The sequence below is a fragment of the Melanotaenia boesemani genome, chromosome 21 (assembly GCF_017639745.1).
Source record: "Melanotaenia boesemani isolate fMelBoe1 chromosome 21, fMelBoe1.pri, whole genome shotgun sequence".
NCBI classification, from domain to species: Eukaryota; Metazoa; Chordata; class Actinopteri; order Atheriniformes; family Melanotaeniidae; genus Melanotaenia; species Melanotaenia boesemani.
This window is the reverse complement of record NC_055702.1, coordinates 4430118-4451632: the sequence shown is the minus strand read 5'-3', so window position 1 is coordinate 4451632 and position 21515 is coordinate 4430118. Positions and strand designations below refer to the sequence as shown.

Here is a 21515-nt window from a genome sequence, read left to right as displayed (position 1 = left end):
TGCCAGTTGATATTTACAGCCGTTGATGTAATTTTAAAAGATGAAAATTAGTTCATTCAGTGATTATATATCTTTGAAACTATACTATTTATTTCAAATCAGTATTAATTTGTAATAATTATCAAGTATTATGGCTGCAGCAAACACTGAAGACTTTGTAAAATTTCCATTTAATACACATCACAAATATTTTTCTCCACCTGAAACAGCATTTGGACCATTGATTAATATTATATTTTTTGCTAAATTTTGTTAATGCAAATCTCATGAAGGCATATTTTATTCCCTATAGAACATAATATATGAGATGCTGACATTTTACCATTTAACGGAAAATATTAGCACATTTTTAATTTGATGGCAGCAACACATCTCGAAACAGTTTAGCAGGGTGTCGCATCTTCTCTTCTTCTAACAGCTGTAAACATCTGGGAAGTGAGGAGACCAGGTGCTGGAGTTTTGGGAGAGGAATGTTGTCCCATTCTGGTCTGATGCAGGATTCTAGCTGCTCTACAGTCCTGGACCTTCATCTTTGCTTCCATGATGCTCCAGATGTTGTGTTTTGGTGAAAAGTCTGGACTGCAGGCAGGCCAGTTCAGCAGCCGGACTGGATGCAGGATGTGGTTAAACATTGTCTTGCTCTTTTCTCCACCAGGACACAGCGTCCAAAAATAACTTAAATTTTGATTCATCTGACCACAGAACAGTTTTTCCACTTTGCTTCAGGGCACCAACCTTGTACCCCAATGCACACAGAGATTCCTTCTGATTCTCTGAATATGTAGATGCAGATTGAACCTCTGCCTATCTTTCCAACAAAGAGGCTCTGCCTCGTTGAAATGCTCCTCGTGTTACTGACCTGCTGCTAACTAACCTCCGGTTGTTTTGATTTACTCCAATTACTTTTCCAGCCTCTTATTGTCTCTGTTCCAACTTTTCTTTAGATGTGTTGTTGCCACCTAATTAAAAATTATCAAATATTTTCCTCCTTTTTTATTTTTTTGGAATTGGGGTTATTCACACAAACATTTATCCTTTTTACCTTTTGTGTGCTCATTAAACTAAATGTTGTGTTTATGATTTACCTGTTTTTGTCAAGTCATTCTACAATGCTAACAACATTTTCAGTTGTAATATTTTCTGTGATTGAATAATAAATTTGAAAAAATGAAAAATATAATTATGTATGTGGGCAAAATTATAATTACTATTTTTCTTTCCATAATATTTTGCACTAAAGTTTGTAATTAATGTTACAGAGATTATGTGGCAGCTAAAACTAACCCTCACTGAGTGGTCTCATAAGGCTTGTTTTCTAAGTTTTCCAGACTTTTTATATAACTTTTTGGTCAAATAAAACCCTTTTTCTTTTTTTATACTTTTTATCTTAACTTTTTTCCCCTCAAACCTTTTTCACTGAACTCTGTGTCCTTCTCCTTTTCATGATGTAGTGAGCTGGATGTAATAATGGTTGTATGCTAGTGCTAGTAAGTTTGCTAGTTAACAAAACTATAAATTCAAATGCATGATATGATACCATATTACCATATTATATGTTATTTTTCTAAAACCTGCTATTTAGTTAGCTAAAAGACATAATAAATGTTTTTAACAACAGCTTATTCCAAAGGAATTTGTCCCATTTTTGGGACACATTAGCTAACTGAACAACTAATTAACACAAACACAACTGGCAGGTCATTAATCCAACGTAACAGACAAACTGTTTCTAAAGATAAATTTATTTTAAAGATCATGTCTTCTGTTTGTTAAATGTCTTTGTATTTGAGTTTGGCATGATGTTTTCAAACTTTTGATGTAGTCTTAAAATCAAATAAAATTACATATCTGAGGACACTGTCCACCATCAGCAGATTAAAAAGCTATTAAAGGCACACAAGCAGAAGATTGGATTTCTGTAATAAATATGAAATTCCATTCCATTCCTTTTTTCTATTTAAACTATAAATCTCCAAGATTCTGCTCCAGCGTGCCAGAAAATGCAAGATGCATTTTTAATTAAATAATAAAAGTGATAAATGTGACAACCAGCTGCTGTTGAGCTGTGAAAGCAGGGAGGAAAACACCTGGATCGAAGTTAAACCCTAAACTCCATTATTTTAACTCTAATGTGAGGGAACAGACCACATATGGAGGTTGTAGCCACATCAGCCAGACCTGCTACACCAAAAGCTCTCAGCTACTAAAAAACCAACGTTCCAAAGAATCATTTGTGAATTCAGTAGTTACTTCTTCTCAACATATTGGTTGAAAAAAGCTAAGTTTGAAAGAAAAACAAGGCAGTTTATTTATTTGTATAGCACATTTCATGTACAGGACAATTCAAACAGGGCTGTATCCATTCACTGTATTGAACTTTTGCAAACGCAAACCCTTCCATTGCAGCTGTGCCCCTGCTGAGCCTTATCACAAACAGCTTGTTTATTTTAACCTTCTAAAAACCACGACTGCTTTCATCAAAAATCTTACAGGATTTCACCATTTATCTTGTGCAGCGACACATTTCTGCAGACATTAGCTGCTGATTGCATGACATTTCGAGCTCATTCTGTCTTTCACTCTTTCTCACTTTGCACCAGTGATTAATATTGCTTTTATAGGCAGAAATGGCCCCCAAAAACAATGTCAGTGCATTTCCTGTACAAGTTACAGTATAAATGTGATTCATATTAAACCCAAACCAAACAAACTCGATGGGTTGCAGTTCATGAGTCACCCCTCCTGTGGCTCTGGGCAAGTCTTTTTTATCAAATCCAGAAATGGCCTTGAGCTGGTGTACTTAAATATCAGAGACCGTGTAATCAATTTAAATTGGACCATCTGAGGATTCTTGCATCATAGCCTGACCCACTTATCCTGCTTCAGACAGGAGCTTGGCTTCAACATAACACACTAAATTCCAAAGTTTCCTTACATAAGGTAATGTAGAGGTGTTTCTTTATAGTTTTAGTTTTAAATACTATAGTTGTGTTTTTGGATTTATGATCTGAAAATGGAGCTACAGGGTGTGCAGAATTATTAGGAAGGTTATATTTTTGATTATTAATATTATTATTAAACAACAACTATGTTCTCAATGAACACAAAAGACTCATAAATATCAAAGCTGAATATTTTTGGAAGTTGGAGTGGGGCCTTTTTAGTTTTAGTATCTTAGGAGGATATTTCTGTGTGTGCAGGTGACTATTACTGTGCATAATTATTAGGCAACTTAACAAAAACCAAATATATACCCATTTCACTTATTTATTTTCACCAGGGAAACCAATATAACAACTCAAAATTTACAAATATACATTTCTGGCATTCAAACACAAAACAAAAACAAATCAGTGACCAATATAACCACCTTTCTTTGCGAGGACACTCAAAAGCCTGCCATCCATAGATTCTGCCAGTGTCTTGATCTGTTCACGATCAACATTGCGTGCAGCAGCAACCACAGCCTCCCAGACACTGTTCAGAGAGGTGTACTGTTTTCCCTCCCTGTAGATCTCACATTTGATGAGGGACCACAGGTTCTCTATGGGGTTAAGATCAGGTGAACAAGGAGGCCATATCATTATTTTTTCTTCTTTTAGACCTTTTCTGGCCACCCACGCAGTGGAGTACTTGGATGCGTGTGATGGAGCATTGTCCTGCATGAAAATCATGTTTTTCTTGAACGATGCTGACTTCTTCCTGTACCACTGCTTGAAGAAGGTGTCTTCCAGAAACTGGCAGTAGGACTGGGAGTTGAGCTTGACTCCATCCTCAACCCGAAAAGGTCCCACAAGCTCATCTTTGATGATACCAGCCCATACCAGTATCCCACCTCCACCTTGCTGGCGTCTGAGTCGGAGTGGAGCTCTCTGCCCTGTACTGATCCAGCCACGGGCCCATCCATCTGGCCCATCAAGACTCACTCTCATTTCATCAGTCCATAAAACCTTAGAAAAATCAGGCTTATGATATTTCTTGGCCCAGTCTTGACGTTTTATCTTGTGTGTCTTGTTCAGTGGTGGTCGTTTCTCAGCCTTCCTTACCTTGGCCATGTCCCTGAGTATTGCACACCTTGTGCTTCTTGGCACTCCAGTGATGTCGCAGCTCTGAAATATGGCAAAACTGGTGGCCAATGGCATCTTGGCAGCTTCACGCTTGATTTTCCTCAGTTCATGGACAGTTATTTTGCGCCTTGTTTTTTCAACACGCTTCTTGCGACCCTGTTGACTGTTTTGAATGAAACGCTTGATTGTTCGACGATTACGCCTCAAAAGCTTGGTAATTTTAAGAGTGCTGCATCCCTCTGCAAGACATCTCACTATTTTTGACTTTTCATAGTCCGTCAAATCTCTCTTCTGACCTATTTTGCCAAAGGAATGGAAGTTGCCTAATAATTATGCACACTTGATATAGGGTGTTGATGTCATTAGACCACACCCCTTCTCATTACAGAGATGCACATCACCTGATATGCTTAATTGGTAGTAGGCTTTCAAGCCTGTACCGGTTGGAGTAGAACAACATGGATAAAGAGGATGATGTGATCAAAATACTCATTTGCCTAATAATTCTGCACACAGTGTAGCTTGTAAAAATGCCATTTTCATGCTGGGTGCATGCAGACCACCCTTCAGCTCTGTTTGGAGTGAATTGTACATCAGCAGAATTGCCTCCTGATAAGCTCAGCAGTGCATGTTTTAAGTGACTTTAATCTAAAATCCAATAATTCAGCATTCAGATATTTGATATTCTGACTAATTTTAATCGTTTGTTAAGTACAGTGTGTCATAATCAACCGTCTTCATTGGTAGAACTGACATATTTTTATTTCTCTTCTCGCTGTTATGACCCAAATGTATAAATTCACAGAGAAAAAAAACAAAACAAAGCAAAACAAAAAATCTAAACTACTTCTAATAACTTCTAATATCTAATATATTACAATTTACTACAAAACTGAAGACTTCATTCTTTTTTTCCAGGCTGGGATCTCAGCAACAATCCTGAAACTGACCATATCAGGGCCTAATTGGACCCTCTGTGAATGTCAGTGTTGATTTTTGGTGATACAATATTTAATAAAGTTTTTTTTTTTTTACTGCAAATTCTGAACATCATGCATTCTTGACTGCATTAAAAAAAAGCATCAAGTTCTCTTATAAAATATAATTTTTTCCCACAACTGGTGATGATGGTTATTATTTCGGTACTCATGTTGATCATGAAGGCTTCACACATATTTGGACTGAGTGGCTGTGTAGGCTTTTAAGTCCCTCTGGCCTATAGGTTGAATTTGGATTGGGGTAAAATAGAAAACGGGTCAGGGGCCTGCTGCCTTTGAGGCTGCTACCCACAGGGTGTGGTAGAGGGGAAGCTGGAATGGGAGGAGGGGGCGGAGGGGGGTGAGCATGGGAGGAATAGATGGCCATGGAGAGATGATATAGCCTGCAAGGCTGGCAGGCCACAATCCCCGGTCCCAAGGGGCCATGCTCCATGGCTGGAGCTCTGACTGTGGCCTTCCTCTGCCTCCTTCAGGGTGGGGGTGTGGTCCTCCCTGCAGTGGACTACTTGGCTCTGGGCTCCATGATGGCTGCTGGTTGCTCAGTGCTTGGGGGGTCTCTCTGTCTGCCTCACATACTTGGAAGAGGCCTGGTTGCACAAGTACAATCACATAATGCAACTCATTTCACATGTCATACACACACACACACACACAGACGCATGTATACTTGTTCATGTTTTCAGTCTGTCTTCCTGCAGGTGCTCCTGATGATTGTCTGCTGTGCTCTTTTACAGAGGCTGTAGGATGTTTCCTGTCTCTTTACATGTGTGGCAGCTGGTTGTGTTTCTTTTTCTGTACGGTCGTAGTGATTTTCTATCTTTTGCTCTCTCTTTTTCTTCTCTCATTTACTTTCACCACCCTGTCAGGTCCTGCTTTAACATGTAAATAAAACATTTAACACATTTAAAAATAAAGAATAATACTTAAGTATCAAGAGGAGCCTAAAAGTTCCTCTTGGCAAATCAAATTTGTTCAGCACAACAGCAGCCAGACCTTCATTCTGCTGTCATGATGCAAAGAAAAAAAATGTCTGTTTTTCATGATAACAAGCAAAGCTTTCAGAGTAAAAGTTTCTGAAATAAAAACCAAGAGCAGTCATTCCTGCAACTTGTTACTATTAAAACTGTTATCTTGAAATCATGAGGCTCTTTTTCTGGTGATAACATTGATTTTCTAATTATCTTTCCTTGAGATAACCACCCACTGCAACTGGTTATCACAAGACAACCAGATTTGTTTTCCTGAAATCAAAAGATGATCAAAGTGCGCTTGAAAGTCCTGTCTGATGACTTTGGAAGAAAATATATTTGATTACATAGCCACAAATAATTTATGCATAAGAAAAAGAAATTAAGTCATGGTCTTACTAATTTGTCTTTATTAATAACTTGCCCAAAGGAGAGGTGTTTTTTCCCCTGCCACCCCATGCAGCTGCCTCCAGGGTGTTGACCTCCATCTAAAGTCTTATTATATCTTGTATAAAATATTCTGGTTTTTGAGTAAATTATTAAAGATTTTTTTGTATGAAAAAAAATGCAATTGATGTTATTTTTAAATGAGAAAATATAATTTTGTCATTGTTGTGCTGTGCATTTGTGGCTTACAGACCTGCTCAAATTTGAATTAATGGGGACTTGAAACACATGAAAATGTTTGCTAAATATTTACACACTTATTAATGTTCTATTATCAGAAACATCAAACTTATAAATGATATAAACTATTAAAGCAAAGGTTTGTACAATTTTTACAAGCCTGAAAGTAAATATTTTGTCTGACCAGTTTTAGTCTTCAATACAATCTGAACCATAAGTTTTCTTGTAATATCAGGAGTTTTCCAGGCTTCTTGAAGGACTTTCCAAAGCCCACACCAAGTCCAGTAAATAAAGCTAACCTGATGAAATGAGCTCAGGATGAAGACCTGTTTGCCGCGAGCGTCCAGGCTTCTGGGTCGCTGTTCCACTTGAAGGCAGCAGAGGGAAACGTTGTTCACTTTCCTGCCACCTCAGACAATAAAAACAAGGCGAAGCCCACACAGTCGGCAGCATCTCAGCTCAAGTCAAAGGCAGGCATCAGAAGGAGGGGAAACTCGCGGACGGCGGGGAGAAATATGGACACAACGGCCGCGGATCTGGGACTAGAGATGTAGCTGCAAGGATGCCGCCCAACTGCATCTCCCGTTTGGTCCTGCTCGTGTGGCTGTGCGCGGTTTGGGAGGCGCGGGCCAAATCTCTGCCAGATCAGGGAGCATTTGGTAAGCTCGCCGTACGGGGGATGCAGCACAATGAGGAGATGGGAGTGGTTGCATTTTTATGGCTTTTGTCGACAAACCGTCGATGTCTGCAGCGCTGCGTCGTCATATCATGTTGCCTTAAAGAAAATATGATAAAGTTGATGGTTTTGTAGGCGGTTCTTTAAATAAAAATGCTTTTTGTTACATAGATTTCTTTATATCCATGGGCTGAAATGACAGAGGCCATAGTGGAGTATAGGGGAGGGTGTGATTGAGCTCATATACAAATTGGTGGTTTTGATGAGCCCAGGCCTGAATCTACTGTTTCTTCAGAGCCAGGCCTGGTGGCACCCAGGCCTTCAGCATTGTTTATTTTTGCATTAATGACCAGGATGTGTGACCAGGACGACCAGGGGTCCAGGAAATGTGTCATTCACCACACAAAATAGCATTTATATGCATTTAATTAATTAGTTAAAAATGTATTTACTTACAGAAAAAATATCCTGTTAAATAATGATGCACAGACAACGTGAAAGCCTGCCCTGCTTATGTTGTGCATCTTTGAAGGACATTGTGTAATTACCTTGTATTATGCATGCCTGGAGCTGTTTTGAGATGCATGGATGGTCACACAACGTGGAGGAATGCAGCTGAAAGCGTTTAACTGCTGCAGTTTTGGTCCACATTTTCCCACATTATCCTTATGATTCACTGCTTTGGAAAAAGGAAATATTCACTATAACCAAGTTATTTATATGCAGAGAGTGAAAATAGCATTTTAAAAGAAGTTCCTAAAAAGGCTTTTTGGATGTTTCTACATGCATATTGTGTAATAGCCACCAACATTCAAGAAATATCTCTCAAATAGGTCTCTTTTACTCCTCACCACAACTTCTTTTGGAGCTTTTTATGTATTTTAATTTACTTTAATTCAGCTTAAATGTTTTTATTGACTTTGCATTTTAGCTGCTGTCTGACTGACTAAACGATCAATTAATTGATACCTCAGATTTGTTTTAGCACAGCTAAGCAGTTCTACCAATTTGCAAACATTTGCAAGATGTTGTGAGTTAATTACTGTAAATAGAACTGCCTATTTTATTTGGCGGTAGGATGCATATTAATTATTTATTTATTTAGGCAAAACAATTAGCCTCCTAATGATGTAGTTTTGAAATGGCTTTAAAAGATGCTTTTTAATTCAAGTTTCTGGACAAATTTGCTAAAACATTTATGATAATAAATTGAAATTTGGGGATTCGATTTTAATTCTGGGAAACTTTATTGCTTTCTGAAATAATGTGAATCAAACAGTTTATCATGTTATTTAGATTTTAGACAACAGACCCATCAATACTTAGAAAAACCAACAAATATCAGCCACTCAAAATGGCCTCTTTGGTCGTTTTTTAATTTCCTTAAATATAACTGAGGCAGCCTTAAAATACTGACCCCTACAGGCAGCTACAGAAACTACATATTCACAAGAATTTCCACATGAGAGGAAACGTTGCTCTCAAATGTTACTTTTCAAAGTTTTCTTAAGAATAATGGAGCTGAGGTGGATGGTATGGTTCAATAATCAGACAAGACTCTTTTTTTGTGTCAGTAACAACAATACTTCTGTAAAACAGTTTTTTTACTTCCCAGTTTGGCTTAGGCAGTAACATCACTTGGTCAGCGTCAGAAATCAAAATTAATTGGTCAGAAAAGGATCATAACAAGGACTGAAATACATTCTTTTTGCTAACACGCCAACCTCATGGACACAATTTCTATGCTTCACAGGCAGATGCTTCCACAAATACCAGAGATCAGAAGCCTCTTTTTGCTTGTATGAACAAATGACTCGTGACTTGGTGGAGAAGTCTCAAATAATAAAGCGGTACATGTTAAATAGATTACTGTAAAAGCACAGGGTTTCCGTTGTCTGGGAAAACCCGAAAATGGTTTAAAAAAAAGGTAATTATTAAATTAAAATTAATTAATTAAAAGCTAAGATTGATTATCCCCAACATAACATTTCTGTTGCTATGAAATAGGTTGGTAGTTTTTCAGCCTCAAATATTTTTTAAAATCTTTCCAAATTTAAAGAAAGAGAAGTCTAATCTAATCTAATCTAATCTAATCTAATCTAGTGGTGAAACCATGACACTTTTTATTTCAGTTTTTGCTAGTTAATTCAGTTTGAATATTTATGTGATACAAAGGGCTTGTAAGTAGTTCTTTAGAATACAATGTGCAGTGTGCACACCCTTTTTCTGCCAAGCTGTTCATAATAACTTCAAAGGAAGCTAAACAGATGCATTAAACCACATCTGAGCAGGTGAGCTTACTTACTGGAGCAGCTGATATTTAGCATATCACCTGTCAAAAAGTTTAGAAAGCTTCTGTCTGTGAACAAACCCTGACAGCATGAAACTTACAGCCAAATTTTAATAAATCACATTCTCCCATTTATTTAGGTTACAGAGACCAAACTCAGTCCAGTAAAGTGGCTGCAGTGAATTTCAAGAGGGTTATACTCCACCGAAGAACTGCTGAAGGACTTTGAAAGAGTGAAAATTCCCACTGTGACAAAGCGACTCAGTGTTTCTGTCAACAGAGCTGCTCTGCCACAGTTTTTCAAGAGTGCAGCCCAGACTGAGGAAATCCTCTTCAAACATACAAGGACGCCTTTATCGTATCAATTATGATAATGGATGACAGCATTACTCTATGCTCAGTGGATATGGACACACACCAACACACACACACACATAAATGTGCTGCTTATTATCTGAGCGCAGCCATTAGTGCGACCACTGCTGTCAACTGGAGGAGTTTGTCACTGGAGGGTTGTAGACGAGCGGCACAGGAAGTGAAGCACAATGAGCCAGCTTTTTAGAGAGTCAGCTCGTATCCATGGAAACCTCCCCAGCGTGACCCACATCTAGGCCATCCAAGAGGCAGGATGAGAAACAAAATGTTCTGAAGGCTGAAAACATGATTGTGAGATTTGAGGAGGGTGTGTTTGGGATTTCTACAGCATCATCATCATCATCTTCGGGACTGTAATCCTTCTCTGCTGGAAATTACAGCATCAGAAGTCCCAAAGAAATTATATAAATATTTAGTCAATGTGACTGGTAGCCTGTGGATGACTTCGCTCTGTTAAATAAATCCCCTGGTCTCCACCGTGTGGGATCATTTTTTCATGCCAACACGGTTCCCCTCACTTTGTAGGTCATTTGGGACCAAGTCATTATGCTGCTGCATAATGATTTAGACCTTGTAAGACAGCCAAAGGTGACTTGATAAATTGAGTCATGCTCAAGTATAATTACTGCGTTAGAAGTATAGCTTAATCAGATTACAGCTCCAAGTTCAACTAAAAAATCTCCTGTATGAGGTCCAGCTTTCTTCAGCCACATCAAGTCGGCTTTGTCTGTGGAGATGGATTAGGACAAGAAAGGAATTTTCCCTTCTTCCATGTGTGTGGCTGTTGTTGTCATTAATATGTAATCTGTTATTATTATTATTATTGTGAGAAAATTTTCAAAAAGCAAAACACAGATGTGAACAATCATGACAGTTACCGGACGTGCAGGAAGTGTTTAAAATAACACCAGAACTGACACAAAGAATAAAACTCAAACCATCTCGTTTAGATAAGTTTACATAGATTTTTATTTGTTATTTTATGTTATTTTTATTTTTATTTTTTTTACCTTGTCCTGTCCAGCATCGTATTAAGCAAAATGATGGTCTGCCTGCGGTGTTATACCGAACAAGTTTACTTTGCCAAGAGGATCTTTTTGTTTATAAGGCCCCTCTTGATAATTTAAGTATTATTCTTTATTATTAGATTTGTCTATTGCTGAATTTACATATTAATGCAGGACCTAACAAGGGAAATGAAAGGGGAGGGTAAACACAAGAGAAAAAGAGAGCAAACAAAGGAAAAGGGAGACAAAGATACACCAGATAGAAAGCAACAGCATCAGCTGTTCAATCTAAACAGGAAAAACCAGACAACCAGACCTGTAAGGAAACAGAAAACCTGCAACATCTGCAAGAAACCAAAGCTGACAATCATCGGGAGCACCCACAAACAGACAAACAAGCTGGAAAAAAAATCATGTGTCACAACCTCAAAAACATCAGCTACACAAAGAAAAAACATGAACATAGCTGTAGTTGTTGGTGATTAAACCCACAACACCACACGGTGTATCAGCATGCAGATTAATCAATGTAGTGGCAAAATAACAGGTATGGATAGTAATCAGTGATCAGGGAAATGCTACCACGCCAGAGGACTCCCACTTCATCATTTTTGTGACTGTTTTTCTGTCACTGCATTCATGTCATTGTTCTCTACATCTGTTTCTGCCAGGAAAATAGACGTCAGTAGACATAAAAAGCCAAACAAGCATTGTTAGACACTGAAACATCTCCACATCAACCACTGATTGGCAAGCCTTGATCCCTAAATATATGAGACTCTTTAAAATACAGCTTTATTACAACTGCTGCCAATTCTTCAAAAAGAATTTTTTTAATTTGTTAATTTAATTTCTTTCTTGTTGAGTTTGTATATAGACATTGTTATTTATTGTGCAACTTTATAGATATTTGTAGCTTTCTTTCTATTTCATTGCCATCCACTGAATGAGTGTTGAACTATACCAGTATCACCACAGCTGTTACATGAAAAAGAACTAAATATTGATATCACATTGTAATAAAGTCATTTAATCTTAGCTCATATTATCAAAGCATTACTAAAATGAGACTGAGGCTTCTGTACAGTTTTTTACCTTCTAGTTTAAGTATGTTATTCCTCTACAGAAAACAGAGACCAAATACTGACACCAGAATAGCTTTTTAGTTTTCTGCTGATATTTTGATAGCGATATTATCGTCATATCAATGTTATCGTGATGAAATGATTAATCAAGAGGATATTAGAAAATCTAAAAGTACAGATACATTGATGATATTTAGTTTGGTTATAATACAAACTATTGTGTTTACTGTAGTATGAGACTGAAATTGAGCAGTTGGCTACATGAAGTGTTTGTTTTGGCCAAGTCATTTTATAGTTATTTTTATCTAGGGACTGGCTCGTTTTGTCTCATAATAACTTGACCATGGTCTTGTTCTTCACTTTCAGAGGTGCAAATAAAAGTCCAGGTGTTCGATAACAGCGACCTGTCACCGCTGGTAGACGCTCAGGTGGAAATCCATGGTAATCAGACACTATTGGCGTCTAGTCGCGCCGGCAGCGATGGCGTGGTGAGGGTGAGCTTCACGTACCGCACGGGAACGTGGGTCATCATCACTGCCTCCAAACAAGACTACGTCACCAACTCTGTGCCCTGGCACTCCAACCGCATCCCTTGTAAGTTCACCTTTCTGTCAGCAACCATCACTTTTCTTCTGATACACTGAGCACAATTAAACGCATCGTATAATAAGATCCTTCTATGGGATTTTGTTATTCATGTTTCAATCTTTTTTTTGTTATTATTATTATATATATATATTTTAAAGTCTGGTTACACCTATTTTCATAGACTATATGGTGTAACCTCACCCCTCCATATCTATCTGATATTATCCATATTGCCACCCTATCTCACTCCCTTAGATCCTCCTCCTCCTCCATACATCTAGCTGTGCCCTCTGCCCGATTCATAATTTGACCATAAATTTAAGGTATTTTGAAAGCATGTAGCGAGACCAGCTTCTTCATGATACTTAAGTGATCATGACAGAGGGATAAATACCATAATTATATTTTTACTTTACAAAGTCTTCACTCATTCTGCTGCCGCCATTTTAAAAAAATCCAATTACATTTCTTCTCCGAGGCTCTCAGCTGAACAGACCGTCTGCTACTATGATTAAAAATCACTATAAAATTGATCTGTTGTGCTCTCTTTATTCTCATTTTTGTTAAATCTGTAGACGTATCAACGCAGCTCGCTGACTCACTGCATTTCAGAATTGTTAATTTGAACTGGTCTATTGCCTTGTTTTCTTGTTTAGTACATTTCACATTTCAAGCCAGACTGCTGCAATGTCAGCCGACCATGTTGCATGATGGATTGTTCCAAATGTTGAGCCGTCAAGAGCTGATGCAGCACATCCATGGGAATTCTCTCTGAAGCTGCTGTTGATGCTATAAATTTAAACGATTTAGGATGAATTTTTGCTGGAGTTTTCTGATCGCAGCACAACTGTCGTGCTGCAAAACTGCCTTTTATGCACAAAACCCAACTTTGTTCATTTTGGCCTCATATACTCGATAAATTTAGGTTTGTTTTTTCAGATGAAAATGACTGAATTTGCAACCGCCTCATTTCTCTTATCTGTCACAGTTGTGTTGTTGCACCTGTGAAGTCTGTAATTTGATGTCTCCCTGTTTTAGTGTATGCGTCGGTCAGCCTGTACCTCCTCGTCCAGAGGCCGGGAACGCTCATCCTGTATGATGACGTCCTGCAGGTGCTGTCTGGGTCACCAGGTGAGAACAGCTGGATGTTTTATATGCAGTGCATGTTCATTTCTACATTTTTATCCTGAAAAAGGTGTATCAGCTTTGTCCAAATATCTGTCATCATTCATCTTTGAGGATTTGAGTTTGCAGCTTCAGCAGCATATTTTTACCTTTTTGGGATTTGTCAGATTCACAAACGGTTTGTTTTCCAGGGGCTCGTAACCAGCCGCTGGTGCAGCTCCAGAGGAAGTCCATTCAGCTGCCGTCCAGCTCCAACTACACAGCACTGTCTGCCTCACTGACCACAGCCAGGAGTCAGTATGAGATCGGTGGTTTCCCCTTCCTCCTGGGCCAGGAGACCAACAGCTCCGGTGAAACATGGTTTACTCACTTTTATGTGCAAGCTCTGACTTAAAAAATTGCGGCAAATGATCCACAAATATTCAGTTTGAAACAAAAAAGTCGAGATCAGGTGGTTCCAACTTATTTTTAAATGCTTCTGTGTGGGAAATGTTTAATTTGGGCCATTTTCTGTTGTTTTTTTTTTGTTTTTTTTTACGTTTTACAAGCCAAGCAGCCAAATGAATGTGGTTTAATCACCTAATAATGACAACAGTTGTTTTTCCTTTTATAGAAGCACAATATTTGTGCAGAGTCGAAGCTAATGTTGCTTATTTTTTCCATTTAGGTGCAGAAACAGGCTGGACAGACCTGACTGCACTGGCTGTGGTCAGCATTCAACTCTTTGACAAAGATGGCAGCTCAATCAAGGTAGCAGATCCGATCCACATCTCCGTGCCACTACCTTCAGATACCCGCAACAGGATGGCAACTAGTGTTCCTGCTTGGCTGTATCAGCCAAAGACGGGTAAGGAAAACATAAATCATAGATGGTGAGGAACAGCAGAGCTGACATGAGGTTATATAACTCTCCTGAAATAGAAGGTCTGTTTTAAAGCACAGTTACTAGAATGTGCTATGTTTTTAAATATACATGATGATGACGATCAGGTTTTCTTCCTCCAGGACTGTGGGTTCGGAACGGGACGGGCTACATTAAAAAGGAAGGTTCACAGTTTGTGTGGAACGTCGTGGTTCCTCAGATGGGATACTGGTTAGCAGCTTTTCCTTCATCTTCAGGTACAGCGACTGACTTCATCCTCTCTTCTACTCCTTCTGCTTTTTCATTTTCAGCTGCAGCCAACTGTGTCGGATGTGTTGTATATAAAGTATATTTATACTGTATTTTAATACAGCTGAATTCCCATTACCGGTTCTTTTTGTTTTTGTTAGTAGAGGGTAAAACAAAAAAGCCTGAAATCATGTCTGAGAAGCAGCACGCCAACATTAACTGTACAGTTGTGTGCCAATTAAAATTATTTCTGGATTGTCAGCATGATCTTGACAAAACCTCCTAAACCTTTAATGTTTTACTAAAACTACGACTACCTCTGCCTGCATACAACCAGATCCCGTCCTCTCTGAGCAATGCTGCTGATTGGTTTCTTCTCTAAAAAAGAGTTAAGGTTCTTTAAAATTGCAAGCAATTTTTAAATAAGTCTCTGAGGGTGTCTGAAAAGAACTTAAATCTGGTGAAAACACTAATTTTGGCAAAACTGGTTGCAGCTGTCAAAGGTCAGAAAGGAAAAGGGAAGGAAATTCATGGAATTTTGTTTTATCCAGTTAAAAGCCTCCAAATTCTTTGGAAAAATCAGTCCCTAAAAGTTTGTCCAGTGCCAGTGACTCTTAGTGGAACAGCTTTAATTCTTCTCTTTCTACCATGTATATATATTTATATACACACACACACACACGCATATATATATATAGTACAAGATATTTATATGGAGAAAAGTCATGAATATGAATATTTGCTGTGGCAAAAGGTCGGTAAATATTTGCTGGTTTTTCCTACATCACTTAATAAAACCCCTAAATATGAATCTGTGCTCAGTAAAATTACATAAAACATTTTTCTCAGAAATTATCATTTGAAAATTGGATTTTATATAGACAGTTGCAGTTTAGGACTTATTTTGAGGAAAATAGAAGAACTCAAGAAGAGACTTGTATCATCTTGTATTTGCCTACTCAGGCCCTGTTTACACCCGCGAACAGCACAAAAACAAAAACAAAGGTGGACCGCCACGTTCTGTTGCTGTGCTGCTGAATGAACAAAAAATATTTTGGTAAACCTAAGCTAAACCTGTATATTGTGCAACATTTATGCCGTTAGCCAAACTGCAAAGATTACACCCATGTACCTCAATACAAGCGGTTGTTTTTTGTTCGGGTCTGATAAGAATGTGCTGGATGTGTCGTTGCAAAGTTTCACTGCCCACTACAGGCCTGGCATGCACACGACATCATTTCCAGTCTTGTTTGCGTTGTCAGTCTGCATGGAGGTAGTTTTGTAAATGCCGTTTTTCTTTTTTCTTTTCTTTTTTTTTTTTCTTTTTTTTCTTTTTTTTTCGATTACACACAGGGAAAGATTTGGGGTTTTGCATGGAATCCTCATTTCCATGGGGCCTAAATTTGCACACAGAAAAACATTTGGCTAAATGCTAACGTTAGATAAGCCTTGTTCCCGATTACCAAGCATGAAAAAGTTGGAACAATCTACAAGTTTATTGAACTGGTTTCTTGTCTTCGTTACGAAGGAAATTGTGATTTATAAATCTGTGATTTATAAGCTGACCTTGGTGGTAATACCCAGTCATGGGTAATACCCAACTCTGGACCTCTTGGGTTAGTGTCCTGCAGGTTTTAAATGTTTCCCTGCTGCAACACTCCTGACTTAAATTAAGAGGCTTGAGCAGAATTTGACAACAAGCTGTTGGAGAACCGTTTCATTTGAATCAGGTGTGTTGCAGTAGAGAAACTTCTAAAACCTGCAGGACCCTCAAGAGGTCTGGGGTTTGTGATCTATACCATGGTGTGGGATAAAATGTCATTGCATCATGGGAACATGTTGAAAAGGTCAAAAACTTGAGACCAAGGTGCATAAGATGTGATTTGAATCAGCTCATGATTCAGTCACATCATCAGTAGCTTTTGCTGATGCAGTTGTGTCAGAGTTCAGTAAACACACATTGAACAATGAAATGACTTCTTTTGCAGGTTTCGGTCTGTCTCATCCAGGCCTGAGGGACATCACCACCTACCACACCCTGTTCCTGCTCTCCATCCTGGGCTCGCTGGCTCTGCTGGTGCTCATCTTGCTCTGTGTGCTGCTCTACTACTGCAGGTGTGGGGAGCATAGGAGCAGGTCTCAGCTTTAGGTTTATTTATGGCAGCTTTAAGAGATTGAGATTAATTAAGTTCAGAATGGATTAATATAATTGTGTATTAATGTTGCTCTAGGTTTAGGTTGTTTGATTATTTCCTCTTGAAATCCCAAAGCAGGTTACATGTGTGATTTTAGATTCTGATTTTTTTTGGTGTCGTTTACCTTTCAGACGAAAGTGTTTGAAACCTCGTCGACAGCAAGGAAAACCCCACACGTCCAACCTAAGTGGAGCTAAAAGAGACCAGGGTACATCTACATCGCGTCTCAATCTCATCTGTGGAGGTCATGTCGAATCAGGCCCCTCCAATGAAAAATCCGACTTGTCCCCTTCTCGAGACTATCAAAGTTCTAGGGAGGACTTGACAAAGCACGTCCCGGCCCACATGCTGCGACACGCAAAGGGAAAAAACACTTCCAGTTCCCAACGGGGCGAGAGCTTCCCAATGAAGGTTACACGTGCCACAGAGACCAACAACCTGGACAATCCTTTGCTGCATGAAGACTACAACCGGAGCTACAGCCCCAAGGAGGGCAAGGAGTCGGAGTATCACAGACACCACAACGCTAATGACAATCGAGGATACTCGTCCGATCCCCCATCACCACCTCGCTTTCAGGGCTACGTGCCAAGTCAGTCCGACAAACCTCCAGAATATTCAGCAGCAGCAGCAGACAGCCTTGCTAGGCCCACCTCTCTCAACACCCAGCCAGGGCAGATCATCTTCTGCAGCTCCATTGACCAGATGAAGGAGAACATGTACCGGAGCATGGTGCCAACCCTGGTTATCCCAGCACACTACATGCGCCTGCCGTCTGAGTTTTCCGGTAAAGACGGCAAGGACCAGAAGGACCAGGACAAAGACGGAGCACAACTGGGAGGAGGCCAGCAGCATCACCACCACTCCCAGAAACAAGGACAGCAACAGCAGCAGCAAGGTGGATCCCAAGGGGACGACTCTGAGGAGCCGAGCTGGGCCTCCGACTCCTCTGGTGGAGCTGTGACCATCCCTGTGCTCTTCAATGACTCCACCATGGCTCAGATGAACGGAGAGCTGCAGGCTCTGACCGAGAAGAAGCTGCTAGAACTGGGTGTTAAACAGCACCCACGGGCGTGGTTCATCTCCCTGGATGGGCGCGCCAATGCTCATGTGCGCCACTCATACATAGATGTTGGGAATGACCTCAGCGGTGGTGGTGGGTTTGGAGGGGGTTCCAGTAGCGCTGCACGAGACGTCAACCTTGAGCCCCCTCTAGAATCTCAAGAGCGAAAATTATCTGCCAACCGGAAAGGAAGAGATGAGCGCTGGGGGACAGGAGGACGGAAGGGCCATGGCATCAGCAGCAGCGGTGGGAAGAGTTATTCCAAGCTAGCTTACCCTGACCACAGCGAGCCTAGCAGCAGTGAAGGACGGCCGGTTTCACCAGAGGAGAACTCCCTCACCCCTCTTCTGGACGAAGGCCCTTCCTCACGAGGATCCACCATCCCCAGAAGAGGACGCAGCCGTGTTAACAGCAGCCGCAGCAGCAACAGCGAGAACCGCCGCGATTCCATGACCAGCCCTGAGGACGATCCCGACGACAAAGACGAGAACAAGAAGAGCCCCTGGCAGAAGATCGAAGACAGGCCTCTCATGGTCTTCCACCCCAGGAAGTGAGCTTTTTTAACTTAGTGAACACTGGACCTTTAACAGTCTGTTCAGAGGGGAAAGATGAGGGAATTTTTCTCGGATAAAGATCACACTAAGCACAACGGCTGCGTCACTGGTCCGATTTCAGGTTGTTGTTTGACTTTTTTTGTTGAGGTGCTTTGACTCATCGTGTCACTGTCAGTTAATCCCTCTGGTTTCTGCTGACTTGATCGCTCGTAAACTCAATCTGTCCAGTTTATTGTGCATTCTGTCAACCCGTCACATCACCGAACCATCCTCTGAGCCATTGCTTACAAAGACTATGGAAATAGCCATTTTATAGAGCAAGATATAACAGAGCACTTATGAATAATTTGGTAACTTATTGATACTTAAACATTTGGACACGGATAACATTTTTTATGGGATTGACTGATATGCTGGCGAATCCTTTTTCTCTTCTCGATTAATCTTACACAAAATTTTCTTCCCTTTGTCCTAAATTTAAACTACGTTCACACTGCAGGTCTTAATGCTCAAATCTGAGTTCTTTGTGAAATCCATTTTTTTTTGCGTGGTCATTCACGTTATCATTTCACTGCAATCTTCATCCCACTGAAGTGTGAATGGTATGTGGCCCTGAAGTGACATGCATGCGCAGAGGATAACACAATGTCACGCAGTGGGTAGTATTTACTGATATAATGGATGCTTCACATCTGTTTATCAGTTTGGAAGTACTTGCCCACTCTGAACTGATAAAATTATGCTCACTAGATAAATGAAAAGAGGAGCCTGAGGAAGAGGAGAGCACAAATGTTAACAATGGCATTTTGTGGAGCAGTGGGTCCTACTTCTGTCCGAACCCGAACCCGTTCAGATGATTACCAAACCCGACCTGCGGATATCTTCCAGTGAAATCTGGAAGATGTCGGAACTGAGCTGCAGTGTAAACGGAGCTTTACAATATTTTCTTAAAAAGAAACACTTCCCTAAAGCCCGAATAACTAGAAAACGAGTTTTTCATTGAGCCCCTGTGAATGGACGACTCAGTTGCTTGCATTTTGCTCCTTCAGGGATATACTTTGATTTCTTTCTCCTGTACTGTTAAAACATCTTGTACTTTCTTATTGAGATTATCATAATTTGAGTTGACCTTTTTTTTTCACTGATGAAACACAACGATCCACAGTACAGTTCTGCCAAAAGTTAGATTTTTTTTTCTTTTTTTGTCTTTCTCCTCTTGCAATTTTAATTTCTTTTCAGCCAGCTCTCATTTCTTTGTGTAAATAGGCGTCCAGACATTTAAGCACCATTTGTTATAGGAAGGTTGCATGCACATGAATGTATGAAATTTAGCAGAAGGCACCAAAAGCAGCCCCACTCTCACATTTCTCTGGGTTCCCCTAATCACCAAGAAATATGTGATAACTCAGCAAAACCACCATTTTACTTGAAGATTCGCCACTAAGATCCACGTGGTTGTTTGTAGACGGGGCCTGTACCACTTCTCTCCTGTAAGTGCCTTCTTCCACACATGATCGAGTAATAGGCATGCCCTTTAAAATGCAGTTAGTCGTCATCTAGGCTGCGCTGTCCAGATCAGCAGGCTTTATGGTAACATGCATCACTCCAGGGATCATGCCTGCCAAAACCAACAGCTTTTTCTTGTGGCTGTTCCATCCTTAGCTATCTAAAAAAAGTCTTGTATCCTCTTTTTCACCAAATTTGTAAATGTTATGATGAATTCTACGGGATATTATGTGTATACAATGTGCATGTAACATGTAGAATAGGGTGTTTTTAATGAAACCTTTTTTTTAACAATAATGTGGACATTTGGCACAAAACATGACACAAGCATTGAACTGCGTTGCCAAATGAACTCGGTCGTATAAAGATACACTGACTTTCCCTTAATATCTCTCTGATGAAATCCACTTCCGGTCGTAAATGTTTACAACAATAACATACTGACCAACATGCTCCCACTTCTACTAGCATCACTGCCTGTGGCACATCCGCAACTTGAAGAAGAAGATGCTTTTTTCTTGTTTGTAATGAGTTGCCTCCGAAGTGAAAATATTAGGAAATTCCTGCTGACGTGTCTTCATTCGCTTGCTGTTCATACGCCCGTGTCACTCGCCTACAGTGCAAACTGAAAACGTGATGAAATCAAAGTCTGAAGAACAAAAACGGCCAAGAAACTGATCCTGCTGAATTTTCTCATGTCCGCTGCTAAGTGTAAAGTTTTTTGGACCAGTTATGGAATAATTATAAGTTGTGAAGTTGTGGCTTTTGCTTTGCTTGTTTTGGTTTTACACGACGGGTCTGCTTTTCTCAGTTTCGTGAACTTGTGTCTCAGAAAGTACTCAAAGTCACAAGTGTTTTAGCAAGAGGACTGAATCCCCTGAGGGGGACACTTTGAATCTGGCAACTCACCTTGCTGGGTTTTACTGGTGGTTGTGAGGGTGAGGAGGACTGAGCTGTAGGCCTTCATCCTGTGCAGTAAAGCATTCCCTTCATAAATCTGGTCAGTTGTTTGTAAAACTGTAAATTTCTTCTTTCTGTACATGACACAAGATGGAAATAAATCTGTTCCCACAGTTTGTGTTTGAGATTTTCTTTGGAAAAGATGTGAGATCATCTGATGTGATCAGTTTTAAAATCAGGTTTAAAATGAGGTGACAATGAGGGTGTTTCAGGCAATGATGTCTCATTAGTTAACAATATTGAAGGAGGGGAAAACAAAAGTAAATGTCATCTGATAAAAATCAATACAATTAGAAATATGTTTTACATAAGAGAAATTA

At 39.7% G+C, this 21515-nt stretch overlaps 1 protein-coding gene across 1 annotated transcript; it reads left to right on the top strand.

The window, feature by feature from the left end:
- Positions 1–7059: 7059 nt before the first annotated feature.
- Positions 7060–21308, top strand: LOC121632227 (protein FAM171A2). Its single transcript, XM_041973493.1, has 8 exons — positions 7060–7319; positions 12460–12687; positions 13720–13812; positions 13998–14156; positions 14474–14653; positions 14812–14925; positions 16906–17032; positions 17244–21308. Exons 1-8 carry the CDS (start codon positions 7223–7225, stop codon positions 18727–18729), a joined length of 2484 nt encoding a protein of 827 aa, XP_041829427.1. The 5' UTR covers positions 7060–7222; the 3' UTR covers positions 18730–21308.
- The last annotated feature ends 207 nt before the right edge of the window (positions 21309–21515 follow it).